The sequence below is a fragment of the Taudactylus pleione genome, unplaced genomic scaffold (genome assembly GCF_031769625.1).
Source record: "Taudactylus pleione unplaced genomic scaffold, aTauple2 ptg000327l, whole genome shotgun sequence".
Taxonomy (NCBI): domain Eukaryota; kingdom Metazoa; phylum Chordata; class Amphibia; order Anura; family Myobatrachidae; genus Taudactylus; species Taudactylus pleione.
The window spans coordinates 4,369,906-4,395,132 of record NW_028284728.1 but is presented as its reverse complement, the minus strand read 5'-3'; the positions used below and the strand labels follow the sequence as shown (position 1 = coordinate 4,395,132).

The 25,227-nt window shown below is 45.3% G+C and overlaps 1 protein-coding gene across 2 annotated transcripts in view; it reads right to left on the bottom strand.

Moving 5' to 3' along the window:
• Positions 1-98: 98 nt before the first annotated feature.
• Positions 99-25,227, bottom strand: part of HLCS (holocarboxylase synthetase) — a 218,389-nt gene continuing 193,260 nt past the window's right edge. Inside the window, exons 9-12 of one of the 2 annotated variants that reach the window (XM_088443160.1) lie at positions 23,872-24,032; positions 6,323-6,437; positions 5,762-5,975; positions 99-1,109 (exon numbers count right to left, since the gene is read on the bottom strand). In XM_088443160.1, the coding sequence (XP_088299286.1) occupies positions 941-1,109; positions 5,762-5,975; positions 6,323-6,437; positions 23,872-24,032 (659 nt within the window). In that variant the 3' untranslated portion in view covers positions 99-940. The remainder of the gene's footprint in view (positions 1,110-5,761; positions 5,976-6,322; positions 6,438-23,871; positions 24,033-25,227) is intronic. The other variant, XM_088443159.1, reaches the window with a different exon arrangement.

Sequence of the window (25,227 nt, the reverse complement as noted above, 5' to 3'; positions counted from 1 at the left end):
ACGCAGATTGAGCGTCTGTTCGCCATTGTGCATGCGCGAAAGCCGCACTGCACATGAGCAGCGACTGTTTGCAGTCACACACGGACAGAGGATTCACAAAATGAGTGCCAGGTAGTCAGCGTTTGGGGGAGGTAATGGAGGTTGGTTAGCAGGTGTGTCAGGACCATTCAAACATTGTTTTCAGGGCGTCCATAAATTAGCCACTGGGGGCTTGCTGGCAACAGGAGAGCCCTCTGCGTGTCTGGAGACCCGCTATGTCTCAGGCAGCTTAGACTCACTCAGAAGGCTGATGGTCACCTGATCTGCGTTCCATGTTTCCGGTTTTGTGCGTGAGCGGTGGATGCGAGACGCTTTCAGTTGGGAAAATGGGAAAATCCGCGAAAAGAACGTTGTTAATTTAATGTGTTGTATGATTTCATATCACTGTATTTCATTTTAAGCTGTGTAATAAAAGTTAGGTTTTAATAATTATAATTGAACAACAAAGAGTGCACCAAACAGGGAGTTGTCTTCATTTGGACCCACCCTGAGATCCTTCACCTTGTATGGAATATTGCAAGTGTTGAAAAGTTCTCATTCAAGTAGGAACAGTTGTATGTTAGCTGTATGTTTTAATTAATTACTTTTGGAATACAATTTTCCTTTCAATGATCTAACCCAAGACATGATCCTGTATATCTTGCTGGTCTCACAGAAATAACAGACGTTTGCCCAGTGTGTACTGGGTGGCCTGGCACGAGAAAACATCTTTTGTATGAGACCAAGAAAGGTATTTTGGATTGTATTGATACATCCAACCTAGAGAAAAAAAAAAACCACATACTAAACCCTCCATGTGGTTTTAAAAAAAAAAAAGCAAAAACTTCAAAAAAGCTACCAACGCAAGCCATTGGTTTTGGGAATGTCTATGTTCTGAGGAAGTCCTATGTCGAGATAATTACTAGTGCTTTGGTATAATTAAGTTTCTTATCATGTCAAAAGAGTTCCCATCTGGATGGACAGTGACAACTTCTTTTCCTTCTTGAAGAACTTGGAGGAACCCAGAGTCATCCACTCCAACGATCCAGGCCCAAGGGCCATCCTCACCACCAAGTCGAACCTGCTGCCCACTGCAAGACATACAGTGAAATGTGACTGGTAAGCAAAGGAAAGACCATAATGCATAAGCAGGTCATCAAAAAACAAATCCCTAAATGTCTCTGACGAGCTCTGTCCCCATCACCTACAAAAAGGCCAGGCTTGGATCTTTCGTGTGCAACATATTGGCATAGAAAACGAGGCACAGAGGCACTGTCAGATCACCGCCCAAAGACCACTGTTATATGACCATAGTTATTTTAGGAACAAGAGATGGGTATAAAGTAATAGAATCTTAAACCTTATATTTATTAGAGATGAGCGGGTTCGGGTTAGTTCGGATTTTCCCGCCAAAAACCAGGTCTCAGAAAGAGGCAAAAAGTCATCTTTCATGGATAATCATCATCATTCCTGGACTTTTGTCCAGGAACGATGATGTCTGTCCATGAAAGATGATGTTTTGCTTCTTTCTGAGACCCAATTTTTGGCGGGTAAAATCCGAACTTGGCGGGAAAATCAGATCAAATCCGAACCCGCTCATCTCTAATATTTATGGCAGGTGCGTATCTATAATGGGTGCCGAGTGTGTGGGCCGCTGGGTCCAAAGGGAGCCCACACCACACACCCTGCACCCATTTTATCAATAGTGACCGGAGTCCCTCATTGGCGGTAGCAGCACTGTACAAATTAACGGCAAAATGGCGCATCAACCATTTTCCTGGAGTTTTGCGTATATGCAGTAGGGAAATCACCGGGAAAATGGCTGCTGTGCCATTTCCCCGATGACCTGCACATGCGCTGTAGACTCTAGCACAGCGGAAGAGTCTACAGGTGCACAGAGTCTACTGCCAGGCTCAGTGCGCTGCCGGCCGCCGGGTAGAGAGGAAGGGACTCAGAAAGAAGACTGCACGCGGGCCTCCTCCTCTCTTAATACGCCACTGATTCACAGATTGTAATTTGCAAGATGCATATAATGCAGCTAAAAAAAGTTTTCACTTGCGTTTTTCATGACATACAATGAAGAGGCTTAAAAATGAGTAAATGAAAGAAAGGGAGTATAAGTGAAACTGGGCGCTCCCTAATATGAGCGAGCTGTGTGGACAAAAGGTTTCCCCTAGTGGAAACTGGTTAGAATATGTAGAAAATTGGATATTGCCCTGGTTAGGCGCTAATTAGGATGCTACCAACTGATGGATCCAAGAAGTCTCAAAATTAATGAAACACATACATTTAATAAAACAAGGATAAAACATTCAACATAATCACATTAGGACACAAATGGTCCAACAATGGAGAATGATATTGGATAATGATCATATGATATAATAAATCCGAGTGTGGCAGTGGATTAGGCAATCCCACATTTAGGGCTTGAATTCACAAATCCCAAATGAAAAGTACAATAGATAAAAAGCTTCTCAATGTAAATAAATAAAATGAAAATAAAACACCATTGCTGGTGAATGGATTTGTTCATATACTGAGGAAAGTCCTACCCGACAGGGAGTGGGGAGCCAGCGGGTGTTAGCTGCAGGATCCCGGGTTGCCCTGCAGTGGCTCTAATCGCATGTACCCAGTCAGGGAGGAAGTCCTTCGAAGTTTGGAATCCGGAGGTTGGCACAGGTGCAGGTCGACCTGGATCCTGCAGCTAACACCCGCTGGCTCCCCACTCCCTGTCGGGTAGGACTTTCCTCGGTATATGACCAAATCCATTCACCAGCAATGGTGTTTTATTTTAATTTTATTTATTTACACTGAGAAGCTTTTTATCTATTGTACTTTTCCTTTGGGATTTATGAATTCAAGCCCTAAATGTGGGATTGCCTAATCCACTGCCACACTCGGATTTATTATATCATATGATCGTTATCCAATATCATTCTCCATTGTTGGACCATTTGTGTCATAATGTGATTATGTTGCATGTTTTATCCTTGTTTTATTAAATGTATGTGTTTCATTAATTTTGAGACTTCTTGGATCCATCAGTTGGTAGCATCCTAATTAGCGCCTAACCAGGGAAATATCCAATTTTCTACATATTAAAAATGAGTAAAATCTATGTGTGTATTTTATTTATATAAAACTTTTAAGATGTAGGGTCCAGAAGACCCACAGAGAATCCACTGTATTTTTTGCCCAAATGTTCCCATAATAGAGGCACCAGCCTGCACTTACCAGCCTTGGAGCTGGGTGTTATCATGATATGGGAACCAGTCATATTAATAATCAGCCCCCGCTAGTTAGCGCTGCAGCTGTTTGTACAATAAGCCTGTTTTTATCATATTTTTGATCATCGTGCTGGACCTGTCAATATATACTGTTTTTGATTGCTAACGAGCACTTCAAAATTTGCTTTAAAAAATTGATGAAATTATGGTGAAAAGAGTAATAATCTGATGCTTCAATATTTCAATTGAATGTTATAAGTTATTACTGTTGCTGAACTTTCATTCCTTAATTTTATACATTTTTATTGGTACATTTTCAGTTCCTGTGGTCTAGTGATCTGGTCTTCCTGTTCTAAAAGAATATTCTTTCTCCCGCAGACACAAGCGATATTGAGCTACTGGTGCCACTAAAAATTGACATCAATTTTCTCTTACAGGACCATCCTCAGGGCCTTCTGTCTGTGTGAGAGGCACGAGGCACAGTACCTTCTGCACTGGGGTTTCAGGTGTGTAATACGGAGATGAATTTGAGGGGACAATAACCCTATTTAAAAAAAAAGAAAAATGTTTCCCTTTGTATCTGCCTAATGTACATATTATGGTGCGAATGTATAAAATAACTGTTATTATAAAATAACGCTTGTTACAGGTGTTTGTCTAGTTTCAACGACGGTGACTGAAAGTCTGCTTGCAGAACGAATTTTTAGTACAGTTGTCAAAATTTGTTTTCTCTTTCTGAAAATCTTTGAATCTCCTCCAAGAGCTCTCCTGTCAGTCTTACTGAGGTAAGAAACACTTAAATCCCCTAACAAATGGTCAGACAGCAAAAAACAAACAAACAAAAAAGTTAAAGACACATGAATATACAGCATGACGCAATATTTTATTTCCTCCTCAACCAGACTGAGGCTACACACGAGAGGCATAGAAGGAAATGACACAGTCTAGGATGGAGAGTTGGTAATAGGGCATATGCTGGCCATACATCTAAACGCTGATTCCCCGTTCTGCCGCTCCGTGGACTCTGTTGATTCTGCAATTTGTTGGGGGATCTGCAAAACACAATATGTTAACAATCCCCCAACTCGCAGATTCCAACTATTTTCGTGTCGGAATCGGAACATCGAGATTGTCCAACATGTTGGATTTTCAGGATTCCCAGACTTAGGCTTCAGCATAACGGAGAATTGCCCCGATAGAGGCTAAATGTATGGGCCCCATTAGCCTTGCTCAGAAGTTCCCAAACTCTGTCCTCAAAGTACCTTAGCAGTCCAAGTTTTAAGGATATCCATGCATGACCACAGGTGACTTAATTAATACCTCAGTTAATTTGATTTAACCACCTGTGGTCAACCATGGATATCTCTAAAACCTGAACTGTTGGGGAACCTTGAGGAACGCTCTTGGAAACCTCTGGCCTAGCTAAAGCCACAGTCCAGCCCTCTTTACAGTCAACTCAAACATATTTTTCAAAAATGTTCAAAAACGTAATTATAATTTATAATTAGGTTTTTGAAAATGTTTGAAAAATATGTTTGAGATGACTGTAAAGAGAGCTGGATTGTTTTCGAAAAGTCACACGACCAGGTGACTGATGCAAAGCGGGCCTCATTTACATACAAGATTGTCTGAATACAGACAGAACCATCAGTAAGTACTGTAGCTATAGTAAATTAGACTAAAGCTGGCCACACACTAGACCAACTTTCATCCAACCAGCCAACTAGTTGATTGGTTGGAATGAAAATCTGGTAACGTATGGGAGTAACTGATGATTAGCAATTTGCTCCTAAATGCCAGAAAACAGACGAAAAATGATCGGTCAGACAAGTTTGTTAAATGTTTGTTCAAACAACAGTTTTTAGTCCATTTTCCGGCGTTTGGGAGCAAATTGCTGATTGTCATTTGCTTTCATCCCTTACCGGGTTTTCATTCCAACCAATCAACTAGTTGGATAGTTGGATGTAATTTGGTCTAGTGTGTGGCCAGCTTTAGAACTTAGATTTTAGGTTAGAGGTTTAGATTTAAAGTTAGACAGGTCACGTTAATATTTAACATGCAAGTAGTTGAAGATGTACATTTTTCACGTAATAAAATCATTATTGGGTTTGGGGAATGACAATCTTACAAAACCGTCGCAAAAAAAGAAATTGTACAAAAAGTTTATTTTTTCAGAAAGGAAAAATAAAACACGCAGCCTCATGCTGTCCTGATCTTGTTACATGTTTACAGTTTGATATACAGATTAATAGGAGTCATGTGACTGTGTTAAAGGGGAAAGCTTTGTTTAACCATCAATCGCGGACAATGTCCTTATCTTGATGATGGATGTTAGAAATATGAATGAGACACATATAATTCAAAACAAGCAGTGCTTAATCCCAGGCCAAAGAATATGTGAGGTCTATGATAAGGTAAGTTATCTGGGTGTTTTTTTTCCCACAAGGTATCAACCAGTGAACTTTTTCCCCACACTGAGCAAATGGGCCGCGAGCAATGACGAAACCACTCACCTGTGTACCCAGTATCTGTAGTACGTGGGAAGGACGCCGTTGGGCCCTTTCGTCTGAAATATGTTAATGAGCTGCTCCAGCCTGCTCACCGAGCGCGCTATCAACATATCCGCCCTTAGCAGATCAATATTTGTTTTATATCTCTTGTTATGCTGCGAGATGAGATCATTGATGCAGATTGTAGGGTTACTGTTACTGACGTTGAACCCACAGCCTAGGAAAAGAAGGCAAACAGCCAATGGTTACATGACCTCACACCATACACCACTACATGTGTGTATCTTACGTGCAAATGGAAATTCTCAAAGTAGGAAAATACAACACTGGACTAGTGTACTAGCCGGCGATTCATGGGAGCCATTATATTTAAAGCAGCAATCATAATAATAGCAAAACCAGGTTAATTTTGCCTTCAAACTTAATGTCGCTTTAAATCTAGTGACTATCTGGCTGGCATTGCGGCGGCTCCTGCAAATCGCCGCCTATTACCTTTGGCCCCAAGACTGTGTACATCAGCATAGGCAATAGACTCATAAGTGTGATATAATGTGCATTTCATACCGATTAGAATATGGAAAGTATTCCCCATGAGCGTTGAGTTCACTAGGACTCCCCCGAGCTTCATCAAGTTACTGTAGTAAATATCATTCGGCCATTTTACTTTCAATTCAATATCCTGTAGGGAACAATAACGTACAAGTACTTGGGTAACTGAACAGTGATACATTAATTACTGTCATCTGCCAGAGTCAAAAACCACAAAATAAACATCCAGTGCCATAATACCAAGGTGAAATAGGGATTCAGTAAGCCCCAATAACACAACAAATAAGAAAGCATCTCGATTACTATGTATTCAATATTTCATATATTACAAACAAAAACTAATTCTTGACGCCACAGGTATTACAGACAGTGGGGCTATCCAAGGACATGTAATTTCTGAATTCTAGCTCACTCCAGTGTTGCTCTTGCAATGTGCTTTGGATCATTGTCCTGTTGAAAACTGACTTCCTCCCCTGTTGCAGCTTTATGGCAGAGAGAAGCCGGTTCCCAGCCAGGAATCATCATTAATGAGAACAATGATACTACCACCTACCATACATCACAGTGATCCCGGGGTTACCTGGCTTGGCGGGCCGTGGCTGATATGTGGCGTGACTGCTGCTTAGACTTCAGGGCAAAAAGTTCCACTTCAGTCCCATCAGACCACAATACTTTCTGTCTCTGCAATCTCTTATCACATAGGTGTTGTTCAGACAGGGCAGTTTCCTAATGAACATCCCATAAAGACCCTTCGGAGATGACTAGGGGGTGCTCACGTTACTACCCCTCCCATATAACTGGAAAATGTCATGCACCAAGATAGTGGGAACTGCAGCACAAATAATGGAATTTTGGTACCTACCGGTAAATCCTTTTCTCTGATTCCACAGGGGACACTGGAGGTGCTTACGCTGGGGTATAGAGGCGTGGATAACTGGAGCCGGCACTTTAAATAATTTAGAAGTCTGAAGCTCCTCCCCCTCTATGCCCCATCAGCCCTCAGTTTAGAAAATGAAGACTGAGAGGAGATGGAGAACAAGCGGAGTAAAAAGGGAGAGAACACACAATAATCAAAACATACAACATATGGAACAAACCGAACAGGCAGGCTAAGAGCGCAGAGGTGGGCGTCCAGTGTCCCCTGTGGAATCAGAGAAAAGGATTTACCTGTAGGTACCAAAATCCCATTTTCTCTTTCATCCACTAGGGGACACTGGAGGTGCTTACGCTGGGGATGTCCCAAAGTTTTCCCCACGGGCGGGAGCGCTCTGCGGGGCCTGCAGAACAAGATGGCCAAAACGGGAAGCCGAAACCGCGAATGTATCAAATTTGTAAAACTTGACAAACGTGTGCACAGAAGACCACGTCGCCGCACGGCACAACTGTGACGTGGAGGCTCCCCTATCAGCCGCCCAGGACGCACCCACAGAACGAGTGGAATGAGCCGAAATGGACGAAGGAGGCCGGCGTCCGGCACCAACATAAGCCCGATGAATAGTCAGTCGGATCCAACGTGCCAAAGTCTGCTTAGATGCTGGCCAACCCCTCCGAACCGCATCATAGAGGACAAAAAGTGACTCAGACTTACTGAGGGAAGCAGTCCTGTCAACATAGATGCGGAGAGCTCTAACCACATCCAAGGTAGAAAAACCACCAGAGTCCTCCACCAAAGACGGTACCACAATAGGCTGATTAATATGAAAAGCCGACACTACCTTGGGAAGGAAGGTGGCTACCATCCGGAGTTCCGCCCTATCAGCATGAAACACAAGGTAAGGTGGCTTATAGGACAGAGCACCCAATTCCGAAACTCTAAGAAGCCGAAGCTAGAGCCAAGAGAAGGACCGTCTTCCAAGATAAATACTTAATATCAACCTCTTCCAAAGGTTCAAACATGGACGACTGAAGAAACAAAAGCACTAAGTTCAAGTCCCAGGGAGCAATCGGAGGTACAAAAGGAGGCTGCACCCGCAAGACTCCTTGAAGAAACGTCTGCACCTCAGGAATGAGGGCCAATTTCCGTTGAAAGAAAATGGAAAGGACAGAAATCTGCACTTTTAAAGTTCCAAGCCGAAGGCCAGAATCCAGACCGTCTGCAGAAAAAACAAGAAGCCGTGACAACCGAAAAGTCCTAGATGGAAGATCCCAACTTCAACACCACGAGATATAAGAACGCCAGATGCGATGATAATGCGCAGCCGAAACTGGTTTCCTGGTGCGTAGCATGGTGGGAATGACAGAGTCTGGGATTCCTCTGCGTCTTAAGATATCGGTTTCAAGAGCCACCCCGTTAAACGCAGTTGCGCTAGGTTGGGGTGTACTAAAGGACCTTGCTGTAGCAGATCCGGGCGCAGAGGAAGGGGCCACGGATCGTCTGACAATAGGGACCGAAGATCCGCGAACCAACTCCTCCGAGGCCAGTTCGGAGCCACGAGAATGACAGAGGCTGACTCGTGTTTTATCCTTTTTAGCGGCCAAGGAAGAAGTGGAATCGGAGGAAAGAGGTAAACCAAGTTGTAGTTCCATGGAGCTGTCAGAGCGTCTACTGCCACTGCCTGCGGATCTCGAGTTCTTGACACGTATACCGGGAGCTGACGATTCAATCGTGACGCCATGAGGTCCACCTGAGGATATCCCCATCGACGTATCAGCGCGTTGAACACGTCTGGATAAAGCATCCATTCCCCGGGGTGGATATCCTGTCGGCTTAGGTAATCTGCTTCCCAGTTGTCCACACCCGGGATGAATACCGCCGACAGGATTACTGACTGGCTCTCGGCCCACCTGAGAATCTGAGTTACTTCTCGCATGGCCATGCGACTCAGAGTCCCTCCTTGGCGGTTGATGTACGCGACGGCCGTCGCGTTGTCGGACTGAACTCTTACCGGATGAGTTCTTAGAAACTCTGTTGCTTCTATCAGAGCATTGTAGTTCGCTCTGAGTTCCAACACATTTATTGGCCACTTTTGTTCTAGAGGGGACCATCGACCCTGTAAATGATAATCGAGGACTACAGCACCCCATCCTCGAAGGCTGGCATCCGTTGTTACGATGATCCAGTCCCACACTCCGAATCTCCGGCCCGCAAGAAGATTGTTGGATTGTGTCCACCAGAGAAGGGCCACTCTGGTAGCTGGGCTCAGACGGATCTGGCGATGTAGGAGCAGATGAGACCCTGACCCCTGTGTTAGTAGGTCCAGCTGAAACACCCTGGAGTGGAACCGTCCGAAGTGTATTGCCTCAAAGGGCGCTACCATCTTCCCCAGGAGACGCAGACAAAGAAGGAGGGACACCCTCTTTGGTCTGAGGACCAGCTGAACTAACAACCGGATATCCCGGGCCTTGCCTACTGGAAGGAAGATCCTCTCTGATGCCGTATCTAAGATCATGCCCAGAAACAGGAGCTTCTGGAACGGATTGAGATTTGATTTCTTGAAGTTTATTATCCAACCGTGTTGGATTAGAGTCTGATATGTCAGTAAGGCATGACTTGTAAGAAGAGATACCGACTGCGCCTTGAGTAACAGGTCGTTCAAATAAGGGATTATGGGCCTGATTCAGACCCACTCGCAAGTGGCTGTCCGCTCGCAAGTGGGTCGATGGTGTGCACTGCGCATGCGCACGACGGCGGGAGCTCCGTCGTGCGCATGCGCCAGACGCGACGAGCGAAGGACTTTCCTTCACTCGTTGTGTCTGATCAAAGGGGGCGTGCTGTCGATGTTGATTGACAGCACGCCCCCTTTGGTGGGCGTGCCGGGGGCGTGCCTCCCAGACGGAGGCGTTCCCAAGGGAACGCCTACCGTCAGAAGCCGGCCCACTGACATCACTAGTGATGTCAGTGGGAGTGAATTTGGCTCTGATAGAGCCAAAATCACTCCGGGCCTTGCGGTTGAGAAACTCAACCGCAGGCTCCGGCTCGCAGTGGCGATGGTCGCGATGGTCAAGACCATCGCGGCCATCAACCTGCACGCTCGTATAGGCTGTGGGTGGTGACCCACAACTATACGAGCGTCCAGGAGGACGCTCCATAATTATGGAGGACGGCCCTCATTCAGAGCGTGCGCTCTGCTCAGAGCGTCCGGCTCTGAATGAGGGCCTATGTTCACTCCCAACGACCGAAGGAGAGCAATCATGACTGACATGAGTTTGGTGAAGATGCGGGGAGCCAAGGATAACCCGAACGGCAATGCCCGAAACTGATAATGATCCTTCAATATGGCGAAACACAGAAAGGCTTGGTGTGGTTCCCAAATGGGAATGTGGAGATAAGCATCCTTGATATCCATGGATAATAGGAACTCTCCTGGTTCCAAGCTCGCAATAACGGACTGCAGAGACTCCATATTGAACCGATACATCTTCAGATACAGGTTCAATGACTTGAAGTTCAAGATGGGCCTGACCGATCCATCCGGTTTGGGTACTACAAACAGGTTTGAGTAAAACCCCATACCTCATTGATGTTCTGGAACTGAGACTAGCAGAGATGATACTACTAGAGACTGGATAGCCTCCTGTAGAACCCTGGCCTTGTCTGCAGGTATGGGCAGACTTGTAGTGAAGAACCGAGGTGGAGGGGGGACCTCGAACTCTATTCGGTACCCCAGGGAAATTAGTCTGCGGATCCACGGCTCTGGAGATGTCTGGTTTCAAACTTGTTGAAATCTTTGCAGGCGGCCTCCCACTGTAGGTGGTCCCAGGTGGGACGGAAGACCGTCATGCCACCTGTTTTTCAGCTGGCTTAGGCTCCTGTCTACGTGCAACCGAGTGTGGGCGACCTCTACCTCTGCTGCCTCTTGCTTGGGAGGGAGCACCTCTGGCTCTACCACGAAAGGAATGTGGCGCACGAAAGGAATGAAAGGAAGGTCCAGTATAAGATCGTCTGGGAGCCGGTGCAATTGACGGGAGGAAGGAAGACTTACCCCCCGTGGCCTGGGATATCCATTTGTCTAATTCCGGGCCAAACAGCATGTCGTCATTGAATGGTAAACCCTCCACCGCACGCTTGGATTCTGCGTCCACATGCCAGGCGCGCAACCAGAGGACTCTGCGGCTGGAAATAGCAGAAGCAGATATGCGAGCACTAATCTGACTAATATCTTTTGACGCTTCTCCCAGGAAAACTGCAGACTCGCGGATGTGTTCAGCTAGTAAGCGTAACTCTGCTCTAGAAGTACCAGAGTCCAAACCTGTAATCAACTGGTCAGCCCAGCAAACCACCACTTTGTTAACCCAAGCAGTAACAAGGGTGGGCCTAAGTTGAGCACCCGCTGCGGTATAAATAGATCTTAGCGTTGTCTCCAATTTACGCTCCGAAGGATCTTTAGTACTGTAGCTCCCGGTACTGGGAGTGCTGTTTTTTTAGAAAGACGGGAGACGGACGCATCTACTGGAGGGGGTGTTTCCCACTTCTCCATCATGGATGATGGAAAAGGGTAGCTAGAAGGAAACCGGCGCGGAATTTGGAACCGTTTATCCGGTTGCTTCCAGGCCACTGAGAGCTGCTGTTGAAGATGCAGTGAGAACGGAAAAACCGCCGAACTCTTTGGTTGTTCATGAAATAATTCACACTCCTGGGATGCAGGAATAATATCCTCAGGTAAGTTAAGGATTTTTCTGACCGCCAAAATTAAAGATTCCACCCTGGGAGAGGTGGACTCTAACTCTAGAGGGGTATCGTCCTGTAATGCTTCCTCCAATTCCCCTTCCTCAGTATCCTCCGTAGCGAGGAATTCCTCGTCAGACTCTTCTGACTGGAGAACAGCCGATAAAGGACGCTTTTGTGTCGGTCCTTGTAAGGAAGTGGAGGGAGCGGACACAGCTGTACCCATTACCTGTACCAGGGTGTCTAGAGACTTGGTTAGTCCAGCAACCCAGGGAGGCTGAGACTTGCGTGCCTCAGCTAACTCAGACGTTAAGTCCGTCATTACTCCTACCATATCAGCGGCCCATGTAGGCACAGGTGAGGCAATAATAGCCATAGGTGGATCAATTGCTATACAAGCATCACATAACGTGGACCCAGTGGCATGCAGCTTGGATAGTTTGTTGTTACACCTAGAACAAACAAACATCTTTTGAGATGCTTTTGTTCTGTTTGACATGGATACACACAGTCACCACACACAGAGGGACAGAGTATATACAGAGGTAAAGAAAAACAGAAGGCTGGCTTGGGACACAGAGGAGGAGATTCACCCCACTCCCTTCCCACAGATCAGATTCCCTGCACCCTCAGTGTATTATGCACAGCCTCTGCTTAACTTATAGCTGCGGTGGCCAGGAATGGGGAGCCAAAGAATCCAGCCTTCAGTTCTGCTGCACTTCTGTATAAAGGAGAGATGCAGGCAGTTAAGAGTTAATAAACGTCAGCCACGCTGTTATCTACAGCCGCTTGCCAAATATAGAGAGCCTGCGTTAATTAGGCCCCGCCCCCTTCTTCATGCCCTAAGGGCTCCAATATGGCTGCTATGTCCATCCCCCCCTCCCCTCCGCGCTACCCGCGTGTATCAGCGGGGAGAGGGGAGAAGCAGGGAGCCGCGTGTAGTGCTGTGTATCTCTAACACAGCGCAGGGCAGCGCTGACAGCGGGACCTTGTAGCGCTGTCTAACAGCGCTATGCACACAGCAACACAGCGCAGCCTGCTGTGTCAGCGTCAGCAGGTCAGCACAGTCTTCTCTTCTTGTGTGAAGACCTGCTGTGGCGGTAAGGAGCTGTCAGGAGCTCTTGTAATGAGTCCTGCGCACTCCTTCCTGGTGTTTGCTAAAACACCAGGGCGCCAGGTACCCGGACCCCACCTTTTAGATAGGTGGCGAAGGGTACCTATAGGTGTGTAAAAGATGTTTAAAATTAAATAAAATAAATGTATTTGCTGGAGCACAGCATAATGTGACCAGCTCCTAGAGGCACATTTTCTAAACTGAGGGCTGATGGGGCATAGAGGGGGAGGAGTTTCACACTTCTAAATTATTTAAAGTGCCGGCTCCAGTTATCCACGCCTCTATACCCCAGCGTAAGCACCTCCAGTGTCCCCTAGTGGATGAAAGAGAAAATGGGGTTACTCAAGCACTCACAGCGCTCGCTCCTATGACCTACAAATAATATGTTCTACGGCAGCTAATGGCTTCTGCTAACTAAGTGTGTGGGGTCCCCCTGATCTTGGCAGTGTTGCTGTAGTTTAGTTCTTCTACCACTATTGAACAATGGACCCTAATGAGTTCCGAGGACCTGCTGTCCTGTGCTCATACAGCACAACCTGCATGGAAAGTACTTAATCTACTATTATCTATGCATTGAAATAAAGTTATACCATCAATGCCCAATTAGGAACCTCTCATTGGGGTACGAGTGCTCTGCATTTTCTCAGCAAAAGAGTGGGTGTGGCAAGACTCACACTGCAGCCAATCAGTGCACAAGAATAATGGTCATGGCCAGCCAGTAGCCAATAAAAGAATTAGAATGTTCACTAAACGAGACCAACCTGAAGACAAGGTTTCTTCATTATACCAGGCTGTAAGTTGAACTGCAGCTCGAAGCGTGTCTTTAACCTGAGGTGTTAATGTGTGACCATATGGGAGCCAAATATTAAAGAACTTCTCTGCTTCCTTGTCTTTATTAAGGGATAGTTCTAACCAATCCATATTAAATAGGTATGTAATTCTAGGTTGTAAAAGACTGAGCGTTAAAGTGTCAGTGGATATCCATTGAGATAATATTGTTTTTTTCGCAGCTGCTGCAATCTTTGCTAGTAATAGACGGGCACCTCCAGGGGCACAGGATGACCCACATGATGGTACAATATCCCACATAGCCCACTCGGGTGTTAGTTCAAAAGCAATTCCCAACTTGGTGGATATATAGGTGTGTACCAAGGACCAGAACCTCTGTACCTCCGCACAGTGCCACATACAATGCATTAGATCCGCATCAGGTTGACCACATTTAAAACAATTTGAGTCTGTGGAAGTACCTGTGATGAGTCTTAATTTGGGGGTGAAATAGGCACGATGCAATAATTTATACTGCATTTCCGCGTATGAAGCCGAAATTAATTGCTTATTAAGTCTAACAAAAGATTTCAAAATGGTGGATAGGGGTATGTTAGGGAATGTGGAATGCCACTTGGCAAATCCCACCGTCTCCACTTCCAAATTTATTTCCCGGCGTATATAGGTGTATAGCATAGAAGTGGAAAATGACATAGAGAGGCAGCGAGACAGCACATCATCCAAACCATTTTTCCCAGGTATAATGGGAACTTTAGGGAGTAAAGTATTGACATAACTACGTATTTGGAAATATATAAATAAAGGGATTTGGATACAGGGACATTTTTCCTGTATTTGGTTATGAGAGTAAATAGTCATTGTGGAGAGATCCAATAATTGATATATGTAACGCAATCCCTGTGTGTTCCAGGTTTTGAAAGTCTGTGTTAGAAAACCAGCATCAAACCCTGGGTTATGGCCGATAGGAAGGAACAAGGAGACATTGGGAGGGACTCTCATTTGAGTTCTGGCTCGTCGCCAAGCCAAGCATGTAGTATGTAGTAGTAGATTTTGTGCTACGTGAGGTGGAAGAGACAAGGGTCGTGTGTGTAGCAAACTAGCTAATGGCATTTCAACACTAAAAGATTGCTCTATTAGCGTGTCAGCAAATCCATTTGTTCCTCTAATCCAGTCAATTGCGTATCGGTAATTTGACGCAATAGCATAAGATTTTAAACAAGGGAGATTAATTCCGCCTAAAGCAGGTGGTTGGCTGAGTTTGAATAATGAAATCCTGGGTTTTTTGTTCGCCCAAATGAACTTGCTGATCGCTTTGTTAATCAATTTTAAATCAGATTCTAAAGGAAGCAAGGGGAGCATCTGAAAAAAATATAAAATCCTAGGAAAAGATATCATTTTAATTAATTGACATCTACCGAGATATGAGAGTGGGAGATGTTTCCATTTTTTAAAATCTAAAAGTGTACGTTGTATTAAAGCAGGGAAATTGACTGAGTATAGGGCGGAGGGATGTGCCGGGATATTAAGGCCTAGGTATTTTAGAGTTGTTTTGGCCCATTTAAATGGGAAAGAATTTTTCTAGTTTTTTGTGACGTCCGAGTGTAGGGCCAAGGCCTCTGTTTTGTTATAATTTATCAAAAAACCAGAGATAATATGGAAGTCTTTCAGGATATGAAGGAGTTTAGGTATGGCAGAATGTGGGTTCTCAAAATACAGTAATAAGTCATCCGCATACGCGGAGACTTTCAAAGTGTTATTTCCGATATTTATTCCCTGCCATTGTTGACATAGCAAAAAGGTGCGGATAAGAGGATCTATAGCCAGGTTAAATAATAAAGGGGATAGGGGACAACCCTGTCGGGTGCCCCTATGTAGTCTAAGGGATGGAGTATTCAGGCCGTTAACTGTTAGGAATGCTATAGGGGTGTGGTATATTGTTTTGAATAATGTAATAAATTCGGGACCAAAATTTTGTAGCTGGAAGATGCGCAGTAGGTGGTTCCAGACACCCTATCAAAGGCTTTGTCAGCGTCGCAGCTGACAAGGAGCGTTTGGTTATTTCTCATTTGGTGAGATTTAGTTAATCCTGCAATCAAATGTCGGACGTTGATCACTGAGTGTCGTCCTTTCATAAACCCAGTTTGTGCGGTGTGTATGAGATGTGGCAATACTAATTGTAAACGTTGAGCGATAATACCAGTGAGGATTTTAAAATCCTGGTTGAGCAGAGATATTGGCCTATATGATTGGGTCAGCGTAGGGTCTTTCTCAGGTTTCAAGAGAAGGATAATTCGGGCCTGGTTAAAGTCTGGTGGTGTTGAGGCTCCCTTCAATATTGAATTAAATAAGGAAACTAAATGAGGGGTTACAAGTGGATTTAATATTTTGTAGTACTCGGCACTAAGGCCATCTGGGCCGGGTGTCTTTCCGTTGGCCAGGGATTTGATAGTTAGAGCAACCTCCAACTCCGAAACAGGAGTTGTTAGGGAGTCGCGGGCCTCTTCAGAGAGGGAAGGTAGATTAGCCTCTTTCAAAAAGTTCATCCCCAGAACAGGGTTATCATCCTGTGCGGAGTATAAGTCTGTGTAATATTGTAAGAAAGAGGCCGCAATGTCCTCGTTGGTATGTAATGATCCTAGGGGACCTTTAAGAGAAAGAATGGGAGAGGATGTTTTCTGACTTCTCACTATATTAGCTAGCAGTTTGCCCGCTTTATTTCCCCAACGGAAATAGCGATGTTTCTGGAAATCTAGATAATATTGGGCTCTTTCAGTGCACAATGTGTCATATAAATTTTTGTTATTCAAATAATTCCGCCGTGTCTCTGTGTTGTTATTTTGCAGCATAATGGCATACGATTGTGATAGGGCTTTACTCAATTCCGTGAAACGTGTGTTAAGTTTACGCGTTTATGGGAAACATATCCCATAATATGCCCTCTCACTACTGGTTTAGATGCGGCCCAAAACAATGATATGTCGCCAATATGAGAAGCATTATCATTATTATAATTAAGAAATTGTTGTTCTAAGTATTTTTTGAAGTCTGGAGAAGTGAATAAGTATGAGGGGAATCTCCAATTGAAGGAAGATGTTTTGGGGGTAGATAGTTGTAACGTGAACCATGTAGGCGCATGATCGGAGATGACTATGTTTTCTATATGAGATGTTTGAATCCTATTAATTAATGAGCTTGAGACCAGCCAGAAGTCCAATCTAGCTGAGGAGTGATGGGGGTGGGAGTAAAACGTGTAATCACGTGCTAAGGGGTGGAGGTGTCTCCATGGGTCTACTAGGGCGAGGGATTCAATTAGAAGTTGTAGCGTTGGAGATGTGCTGCCCCGCCACTCACCGGATGCTCCCGTTCTGTCCAGACTAGGAGAAAGAGTAGTGTTGAAGTCTCCTCCTATGACGAGGGCGCCTTCTGCCCAATTCTGGAGTCGGGCGTAGAGATCGGAGAAGAATGCATTGTTGTGACCTGTGGGAGCGTACAAAGTGACAAGCGTGATTAATTCACCTTCTAAATTCAGTTTAAGAAAGAGAAATCTGCCCTCGGTGTCCAGGATCGAGTCTACAACTGTGTATTTTAAAGATTTATGGAAAATCACCAGCACCCCTCTTTTTTTAGATGTGAAAGATGCAGCTGTATAATCTTTTATCCATGAGTCTCTAAGAGTATTGGGGTCACCCTGTCTCCAATGGGTCTCCTGTAGCACTGCTATGTCAGGTTTAAATTTTTTAAGTTGTTGTAGTATTTTACGCCGTTTAATCGGGGTGTTTAAACCCTCTACGTTCCAAGTTAAAAATCTTATGTTTTTTTGTGTTTTAGTGAGATCAGCAATAGAGTGAGACATTGTGTTATCCTATACCTGTCCTGTAGATCAAAAAAGTGAACCATCGTAAAGAGACCATCACGCTCTCAGTCCCAGCATGCAGAGAGCGCCTGCAGTAAAACCTTGAAAGTGCCATTACAGAAATACACATAACACAAAAACAAAAACATGACCTGCCATAATATATGGAATATAACAAACATAATGCAGTCTTACAATTTTTGAAAATTTTAAAAACCAAAAAATAAGGCTCTACGGGCCTATTTAAACCCAGTGAGGTATAAAAGTATCGATAATTGAAAAAAAGAAATAAAAGAAAATAAAAAAGGGGATATGAAAGAGGAGGAATGGTAAATGTGCAAAAGGAAGGGGAAAAAACAACAAACCAGAGATTACCTTGACAATTCTGCCGTTGACGTTTAGCAGTTGTTGAAATAACCAGAAATCTTGAAAACAAGCATAAGATATATATTTCCAATAACAAACTCTCCATGTTTGCGATAGGAGACGGATTTGTACAATTAAATGTATCTTCTTAAGTCACGATATCATTTTGAGGAGTGATTTGGTCAGTTAGAGAGTCCAGAAAAGTCTTTGCAGACGATGGAGAATCGAAAAAGTGTTGTTTTCCGTTATGTAGGACTTTCAGCTTCGCAGGGTACATTAATGCAAATCTCAATCCCAGATCAAATAATGCTTTACAAATAGTAGAGTATTCCCTTCTTTTCATTGCTACTTGATACGAGAAGTCCTGAAACAACAACAATTTGTGCCCCTGGTAGGTGAGGCCTTCTGATTTGCGGTAGGCGTCCAGTATGCGAGTTTTGTCTAGGTAGTTCAACATTTTCATTATGACAGGCCTAGGTCTTCTCTGGTCAGAAGCACGGTCAGGGCCTATGCGGTGAACTCGTTCTATGATGAGGGTACTGGAAGAAGCCGAGCAATTGAGCTCAGAGGGTAACCATTTAGAGACGAAATCCATGAGATCTCTTTGCTTAACAGATTCCGGTAGGCCTATTAACCTTAAATTGTTGCGGCGATTCCTATTCTCTAAGTCTTCCAATTTTTCCTGCATAGCAGAGATCGCTGATTCCTGTGTACGTATTACGCTTTGTGCCTCTGTTAGCTCATCTTCAACATTGGAGATACGTTGTTCTGCTTCCGTAAAGCGTCGACCATGTTCCTTAAGTTGCGAAACTGCTGATTCTATAGCTTCTTTGAGGCCGGCCAGTTTTTTGTCAAGCAAGGGAGAAAGAAGCTCGGATATTTCTTGGGCTTTAGCTATTGAGGCGGTACTAAATTGAGTTGAGTTAGAGGCTCCGTCCAGGATATTGTCAGCTGGAGGTGAAGTAGGAGAGTCAGGAGATGATGATGGAGCTACATTTTTGTCTTTCCCTTTAGTAGTTTGACCTTTAGGTGCACGCTGTGGTCTGGCCACAAACTTCTCCATGGTATAGGGATGTGACGTGCGATTTAATCAGGAGCCACTAGGGGGAGCCCCAGGTGTTCAGGATATATATGACACTGGGTCTGTAAATTAGAACCTATAGTATGGCTTGTGAGCACTATCTTTGGACCAGACAAGACAAGATCACAGTATGAGGACCCAGCAACACCACCCTGCTCCCTGGTATGAGCAGCAAATAGAGAGGATTGTGAAAGGAGGTAAGCGCTGGCTGCAGCAACTTATTCAGGTCTCAAAAATGGCGGCCGCGGGTGATGTGTGGCCAGCGGGGAGCTTATAACTGAGGAACGTCCCTGAAACGGTGTCCAGGCGTCCCGCTTGTTCCTCGGGTCTAATGGTAGCCCCGGTGGCTGTTGCTGGAGGTGGGGAGGGGAGAAATTATGCCCGGCCGCGATCCAAGATGGCGGCCGCGGGCAGTGCCGCTTTTCCAATGCGGCTGTACTCCGGTGTTGTGGGGCAGTGCGGGGGGCTGGGGCATGCGCCGCTCTTACCCGCGTTATCCTAGAGACCTCAGGGTGGCTTTAGGTGAGGCAGTGAGTCTCTCCGGCGGCGCTATGTCTCGGCTATATGGAGCCGGCTTGGGAGCCCATTAAAAGTGCGGCCAGGTCGTTTGGTCCGCCCACCGGAAGTCCCGGGCCCACTTCTTAACAGTGAACATAAGTGAGCAGGCTAGAGTGCTCTTCACCCCTATGTGCTCTTTAAGCTCTATAGCCCATATGTAATAGCCTGCGACTTGCAGGAACCAGTGCAATTAGCCAGTAGATATAAAACACCAAATTGGTTTTGAATTTTAAAATGATTGCCGCTTCAAATGTACGAGCTAAATCCCCGTGATCAAGCCGGTTCCTGCTGCTCGCAGGCTATTTATATGGGCCCACGTGCTTACCTGTATTCAGTTCCCCACAGGTTATATGTATAAATTAGAGTTGTAGGGAACCTGACTATAGTCTTAGTAAACAATAGATACAGTTCTATCCAGGGGGACATAAGAGGGTCATCAAACTACGTAGTCAGGGCACAAAACCAGGAGAGTTGTCAGACAAAGGAATTGCCAGCTAATTACTAGTGCACGCAGGGGGGGATTCCGAGTACCCAGAAACCCCCCCTGACAGACTAGAGAGCAGGCACCATCCTCTTAAGCCCCGCCCCCTCATGGCAAAATGCCACTATTTGCGGGTCAAACGGGAGGAGGCGGTCGCATCATTTGGCTCCACCCCCTCACGATTGACCCGTGAATCGCAGCATTTTGTTGCTAGGGGGAGGGGCCTAATGACATGGTGCCAGCCTGCCAGGTCCCATCCTTATCGGGAAAGGAATGCAAGGAAAGTGTATGTGTAATGTATGTGTGACATACAGTAGGTGTGCGTGTGTGACATATGTAAGTGTGTGTGTGTATATATATATATATATATATATACATACACACACATATACAGTATATATATAATATATATATATATATATATATATATATATATATATATATATATAAATATATATATACATACACACAGTATATATGTGTATGTGTGGAAACCCCCCTGTAAAAATCCTGTTTGCCCCTGCTAATGATTAATACACAGGAGACAATGATTAAACCACCCAAGTATCCTAAAAGAAACTCACTAGTGGGGTATACATTCAGCATGTCGACATTATACGTCAACATTCAGAATGTCGACACCGACAAAATGACGACATTGTCAGAATGTCAACAGCCGATTTTAGGGTTAGGCACAGCCTGCTGTAAAGTTTAGGGGTAGTGGATCAGTCTATGAAAAGATGTATTGCCACAATGGAAAAGTTGACATTGTAATTTATGTCAGTGACAATCAGACCATGTGAACATTCTGAATGCTGACTGTTTGTACTGCACCCTATAGGCAGTGTGCAGTGTGTGCCAGTCTTTGCATAGGTGGCGTACGCCAGTCAGAGTGAAAAAAATAAAAAGAAAAAAATTAAAAATAGCAACAAAATCAATGTATGAGACGTGCCTCTATATAAGGAGCCAAGTCCATCAAACTTGTTACATTGTAAGATTTACTACCGCATTGAATATGCACGTCTTATCCTGCTTGCAGTGATATAGAGGAATCTTCTCCTGACTGTAGGACTCCAGCAACATTGTAGCTATAACACCTGTCTCTACAAGATCCCATCCTGAACGATCGCCCCTAGATTCCCACCAAGCACTTGAGCTATCCAGGCCGCCATTGCATCATTTGTAGAGACCCTGGTTACGACACCCCCCCCCCCTACAAGTACTGCAAAGGTGAAATCACACCATGCTTTCCATAAGAGAGGATGACCGCGGCATTCTCCAAAGCCTTTCCATCTGCTTACATTTAGCGGCTGGGCTGCTAATGTTTCTGAGAGAGTTCCCCATGGGCTAGAGGCAGATATGTGCCCTGTAAGGCTTACAGGGAGATTTAAGGGAAAAATGTTTGAGGTTTGGAAACAACAGCAAGAGGCGGCAGCTGACGTGCCGGATTACTGAGCTGTGCGTAAAGGTAACGGATGGGGGAACAGGCCGGTGTTCATGAAATCAGCCATGACTGGCCCTGACACTTCAACTCTCTGTCTACGTTAAGACCTCTAATCTAGGCAGCGCTTGCACGACTGATAAATGGGCGCAAGGCATGAAGATCTGACTGAGCAGGAGGGGACCTAGAAGGAGAGAGGTGAAGTATATAAAAAGATGTAGTGTGAATGTGCGGAAGTCATTGGTATTAGGGAAGATGGGAAACACATGCCTGCGCTAGGGAATTGTGTAGGAAAGCAAAAGGTCTATAGTTTGCAGTAAGACAGGGCAGCGGCAGCAGAGTGACATATGATGTGCTGATGGCGACTGACTGATTCAATAACTGCAGTTACCTTCTGTTAATAAGCCTCTGTCATGTACTGCACAGTGGGGCAACTGTACGCTCACTTTCATCAAGGCGCAATTACAAGGGTTATATAGACGTAGCTCATTAGGAGGGGAAAACCATTTTACGTATAGAAAGCCTTTCCATGTGCCTACATTCTGCTGATGATAAAATCCAATGCTGCAAATTAAGTTAGTCATGAAACAGAACTGTAATATTTATGTTGTGGACGCCCCGGGCACCCATGCTACAGACTGTACAGCCTGAGTATGCTCTGGGCAGTGCCGTACTTCCTAGTGCTGGTGGCCCCGCCCCCTTGGTGTGGCTTTAATAACATGCGCGCAGTGGGCGGCACAGTGACGCCCAGTTACTGCCCTGGGCAACTGGCAGGCTGGTGTGGTAACAGTAGGTGGGCCTGGGTGATAATCTGGGGAGACGATGTCTAGGGAGCTCTTAAAACACTGAATGAGTGGTACAGCAGCGAATGAAGCTGATCATATTTGTGGTCTCTTATCTATTGTGCCTATTCTGGAGCATCCGGGGGACTTTGGAAATTTTCGGCGAGTCTCATGGACACCTGGAAGAGTAGGTGACCCTCCTGCATCCTGAGTGCTACATTTTGAAATGCGCTGTATGGGTTGGGGTAAAGATGGAGACTTGTGATGACGAGATTCTCATAGAAAAGTGATATTTTGACCCGTCTCCTCTTATGCGACCTGTGATTCACAGCATTATTCCGTGAGGGAGCGGAACCAACTGACAAGATGCTGCCACCCCGCTCCTACAGTGATCAGCTGCATCTCCCCATCCGGATACTCTCCCAGTAGGGGAATAAGGAAGAGTCGGCAAGTATTTGGTAAATCATTGGTGTCTTAACTGTAATAAGAACAAACTAATTCCTTCCTCCATTACACTTAATTAGTCACTAGTTTGATATTCAGGCTAACTCTGGGGCTGATTCAGACCCGCTCGCGAGCATTGCGCACGACGGAGGGAGCTCCGTCGTGCGCATGCGCGAGACCCGAATAACGACAGCCAAGCCGTCGATATGGGTCTTGCACCAAAGGGGGCGTGCTGTCGATGGTGAGTGACAGCACGTCCCCTTTGGTGGGCGTGCCGGGGGCGTGGCTGCCAGACGGAGGCGTTCCCATGGGAACGCCTACCGTCTGAGTCCGGCCCCACTGACATCACTAGTGATGTCAGTGGGAGTGATTTTGGCTCTGATAGAACCAAAATCACTCCAGGGCTTGCGGCAGCGAGACCCTACCGCAGGGTCTCGTCGCAAGCCAGATGGTCGCGATGGTCTTGACAGTCGCAACCATCATCATGGACGCTCGCATAAGCTGAGGCCGCTCCAAGTTGAGGGAGGAGGGCCCTGATTCAGAGCGAACGCTCTGGTCAGAGCGTCCGGCTCTGAATCAGGCCCTCTATACCATATGTTGTTTTCCTTTTCCCTTAATTCCAGTGGCTGCACTATGTAAATGAGTGGGAGGAGACAGATTCAGCCACAGATCCAGTGGCAGCACTATGTAAATGAGTGGGAGGAGACAGATTCAGCCACAGATCCAGTGGCAGCACTATGTAAATGAGTGGGAGGAGACAGATTCAGCCACAGATCCAGTGGCAGCACTATGTAAATGAGTGGGAGGAGACATATTCCTCAGTAGTTTCAGTATGGTAACTAGAAAGATGACCCTTTCTGTTTTTCGTGGCGCAGTGTCAATTTTCTAACGCACTAAGAAGTGGACATATCATGGGCGTGAACTCACGCTAGGACTAAAAAAGTTGGTTTTGTGATACTGATCCTTTTTTATATGAAACACCATAAATAATGAGAATTAGAAGAGGTAAATAAACATTGCGGAACGCTGTAATAATCTGTAAGGCTATACCTCATATCCAGACATGGATCTCACAGCCTCCACCACAGCCAAAGACATTAGGTGCTGGATGAAGGCGATTCTCTGTCCCAGCTGCGAGGATAGAGGGATAGAGATGAGTAATGTCATTAAGGCACATCCTTTGGGGCTGAGCCAGACGTTCCCACCGCGACCTGCAGAAAAACAATGAACCAAGTTACACCTGCAGTAATAACTGTATGTCATATAACCTGATGGAGATGTTACAGAGTAGAATAATTCCGTCTCTATGGAGATGCAGGAACAAGAATCGATTTACCGGAGCAGGTGGCAGACCAGGAATGTGGTGATGTGTACCTGCTCCATGGGCTCTCTGCCCCTGGACTCCACTCCTACTGCCTAGACCCGTTATCTGTGCCCAGGCCAATGGCTACAGGTTTCAGCTGAATATTTCCATTCCACCCCTTGCATCGGTGGCTGTGTTGAGATTTGAAGGGCTAATTGCTACTTGTCCTCTGTATTGTACTGAACTGTTTTACCATGTACCTTCTTATTGTTTTGCCCTCTGTACAGTGCTGGGGACCACTTGCGGCACCATATAACATTTAATAACCATTTCTTATATGACATCTGGGTAGTTATCTCTATTAAATTAAACTGTGGAATTTGGTTTATTTTATTATATATTAGCAAACTGCTATATTCTATTAAAATATAACATGGATATATAAGTTATATGTAGTTTAGAAAATAACGTTCAAAAATATAAGTTCAAAATAAATAAATCATGGGTTAATGTGGGAAGCAAATCTGTAAGAAACGATGAGAACTACTGATATATTTACTAACGTGCAGGTTTTTAGAAGTGGAGATGTTGCTCAAAGCAACCAATCAGATTCTACTTAACATTTATCTAGAAGATAATAGCTAGAATCTGATTGGTTGCAATGGGCAACATCTCCACTTCTAAAAACCTGTACTGTAGTAAATGTACCCTTTAGTTTGGTCTATGTCTTGTGCGATTAGTTTTCTTAGAAACCATCAGGGTTTGTGCTGGGATTTAGGGCCTGATTCAGACCCGGTCGCAAGCGCTGAGCGCTCGCAACCGGGTCAATGGTGGCCCACAGCGCATGACGAAGCCGGCTCCGTCGTGCGCATGCGCGAGACCCGGCTAACGACGAGCACTCCGTCGCTCCGGGTCTCGCAACAAAGGGGGTGAGCTGTCGATGTTGAGTGACAGCACGCCCCCTTTTGTGGGCGGGCCGGGGGGTGGCTGCCCAAACGGAGGCGTTCCCATGAGAATGCCTGTCGTTTGGGGGTGGCCCCACTGACATCACAAGTGATGTCTGTGGAGAGATTCCGGCTCTGTTAGAGCCGAAATCTCTCTGG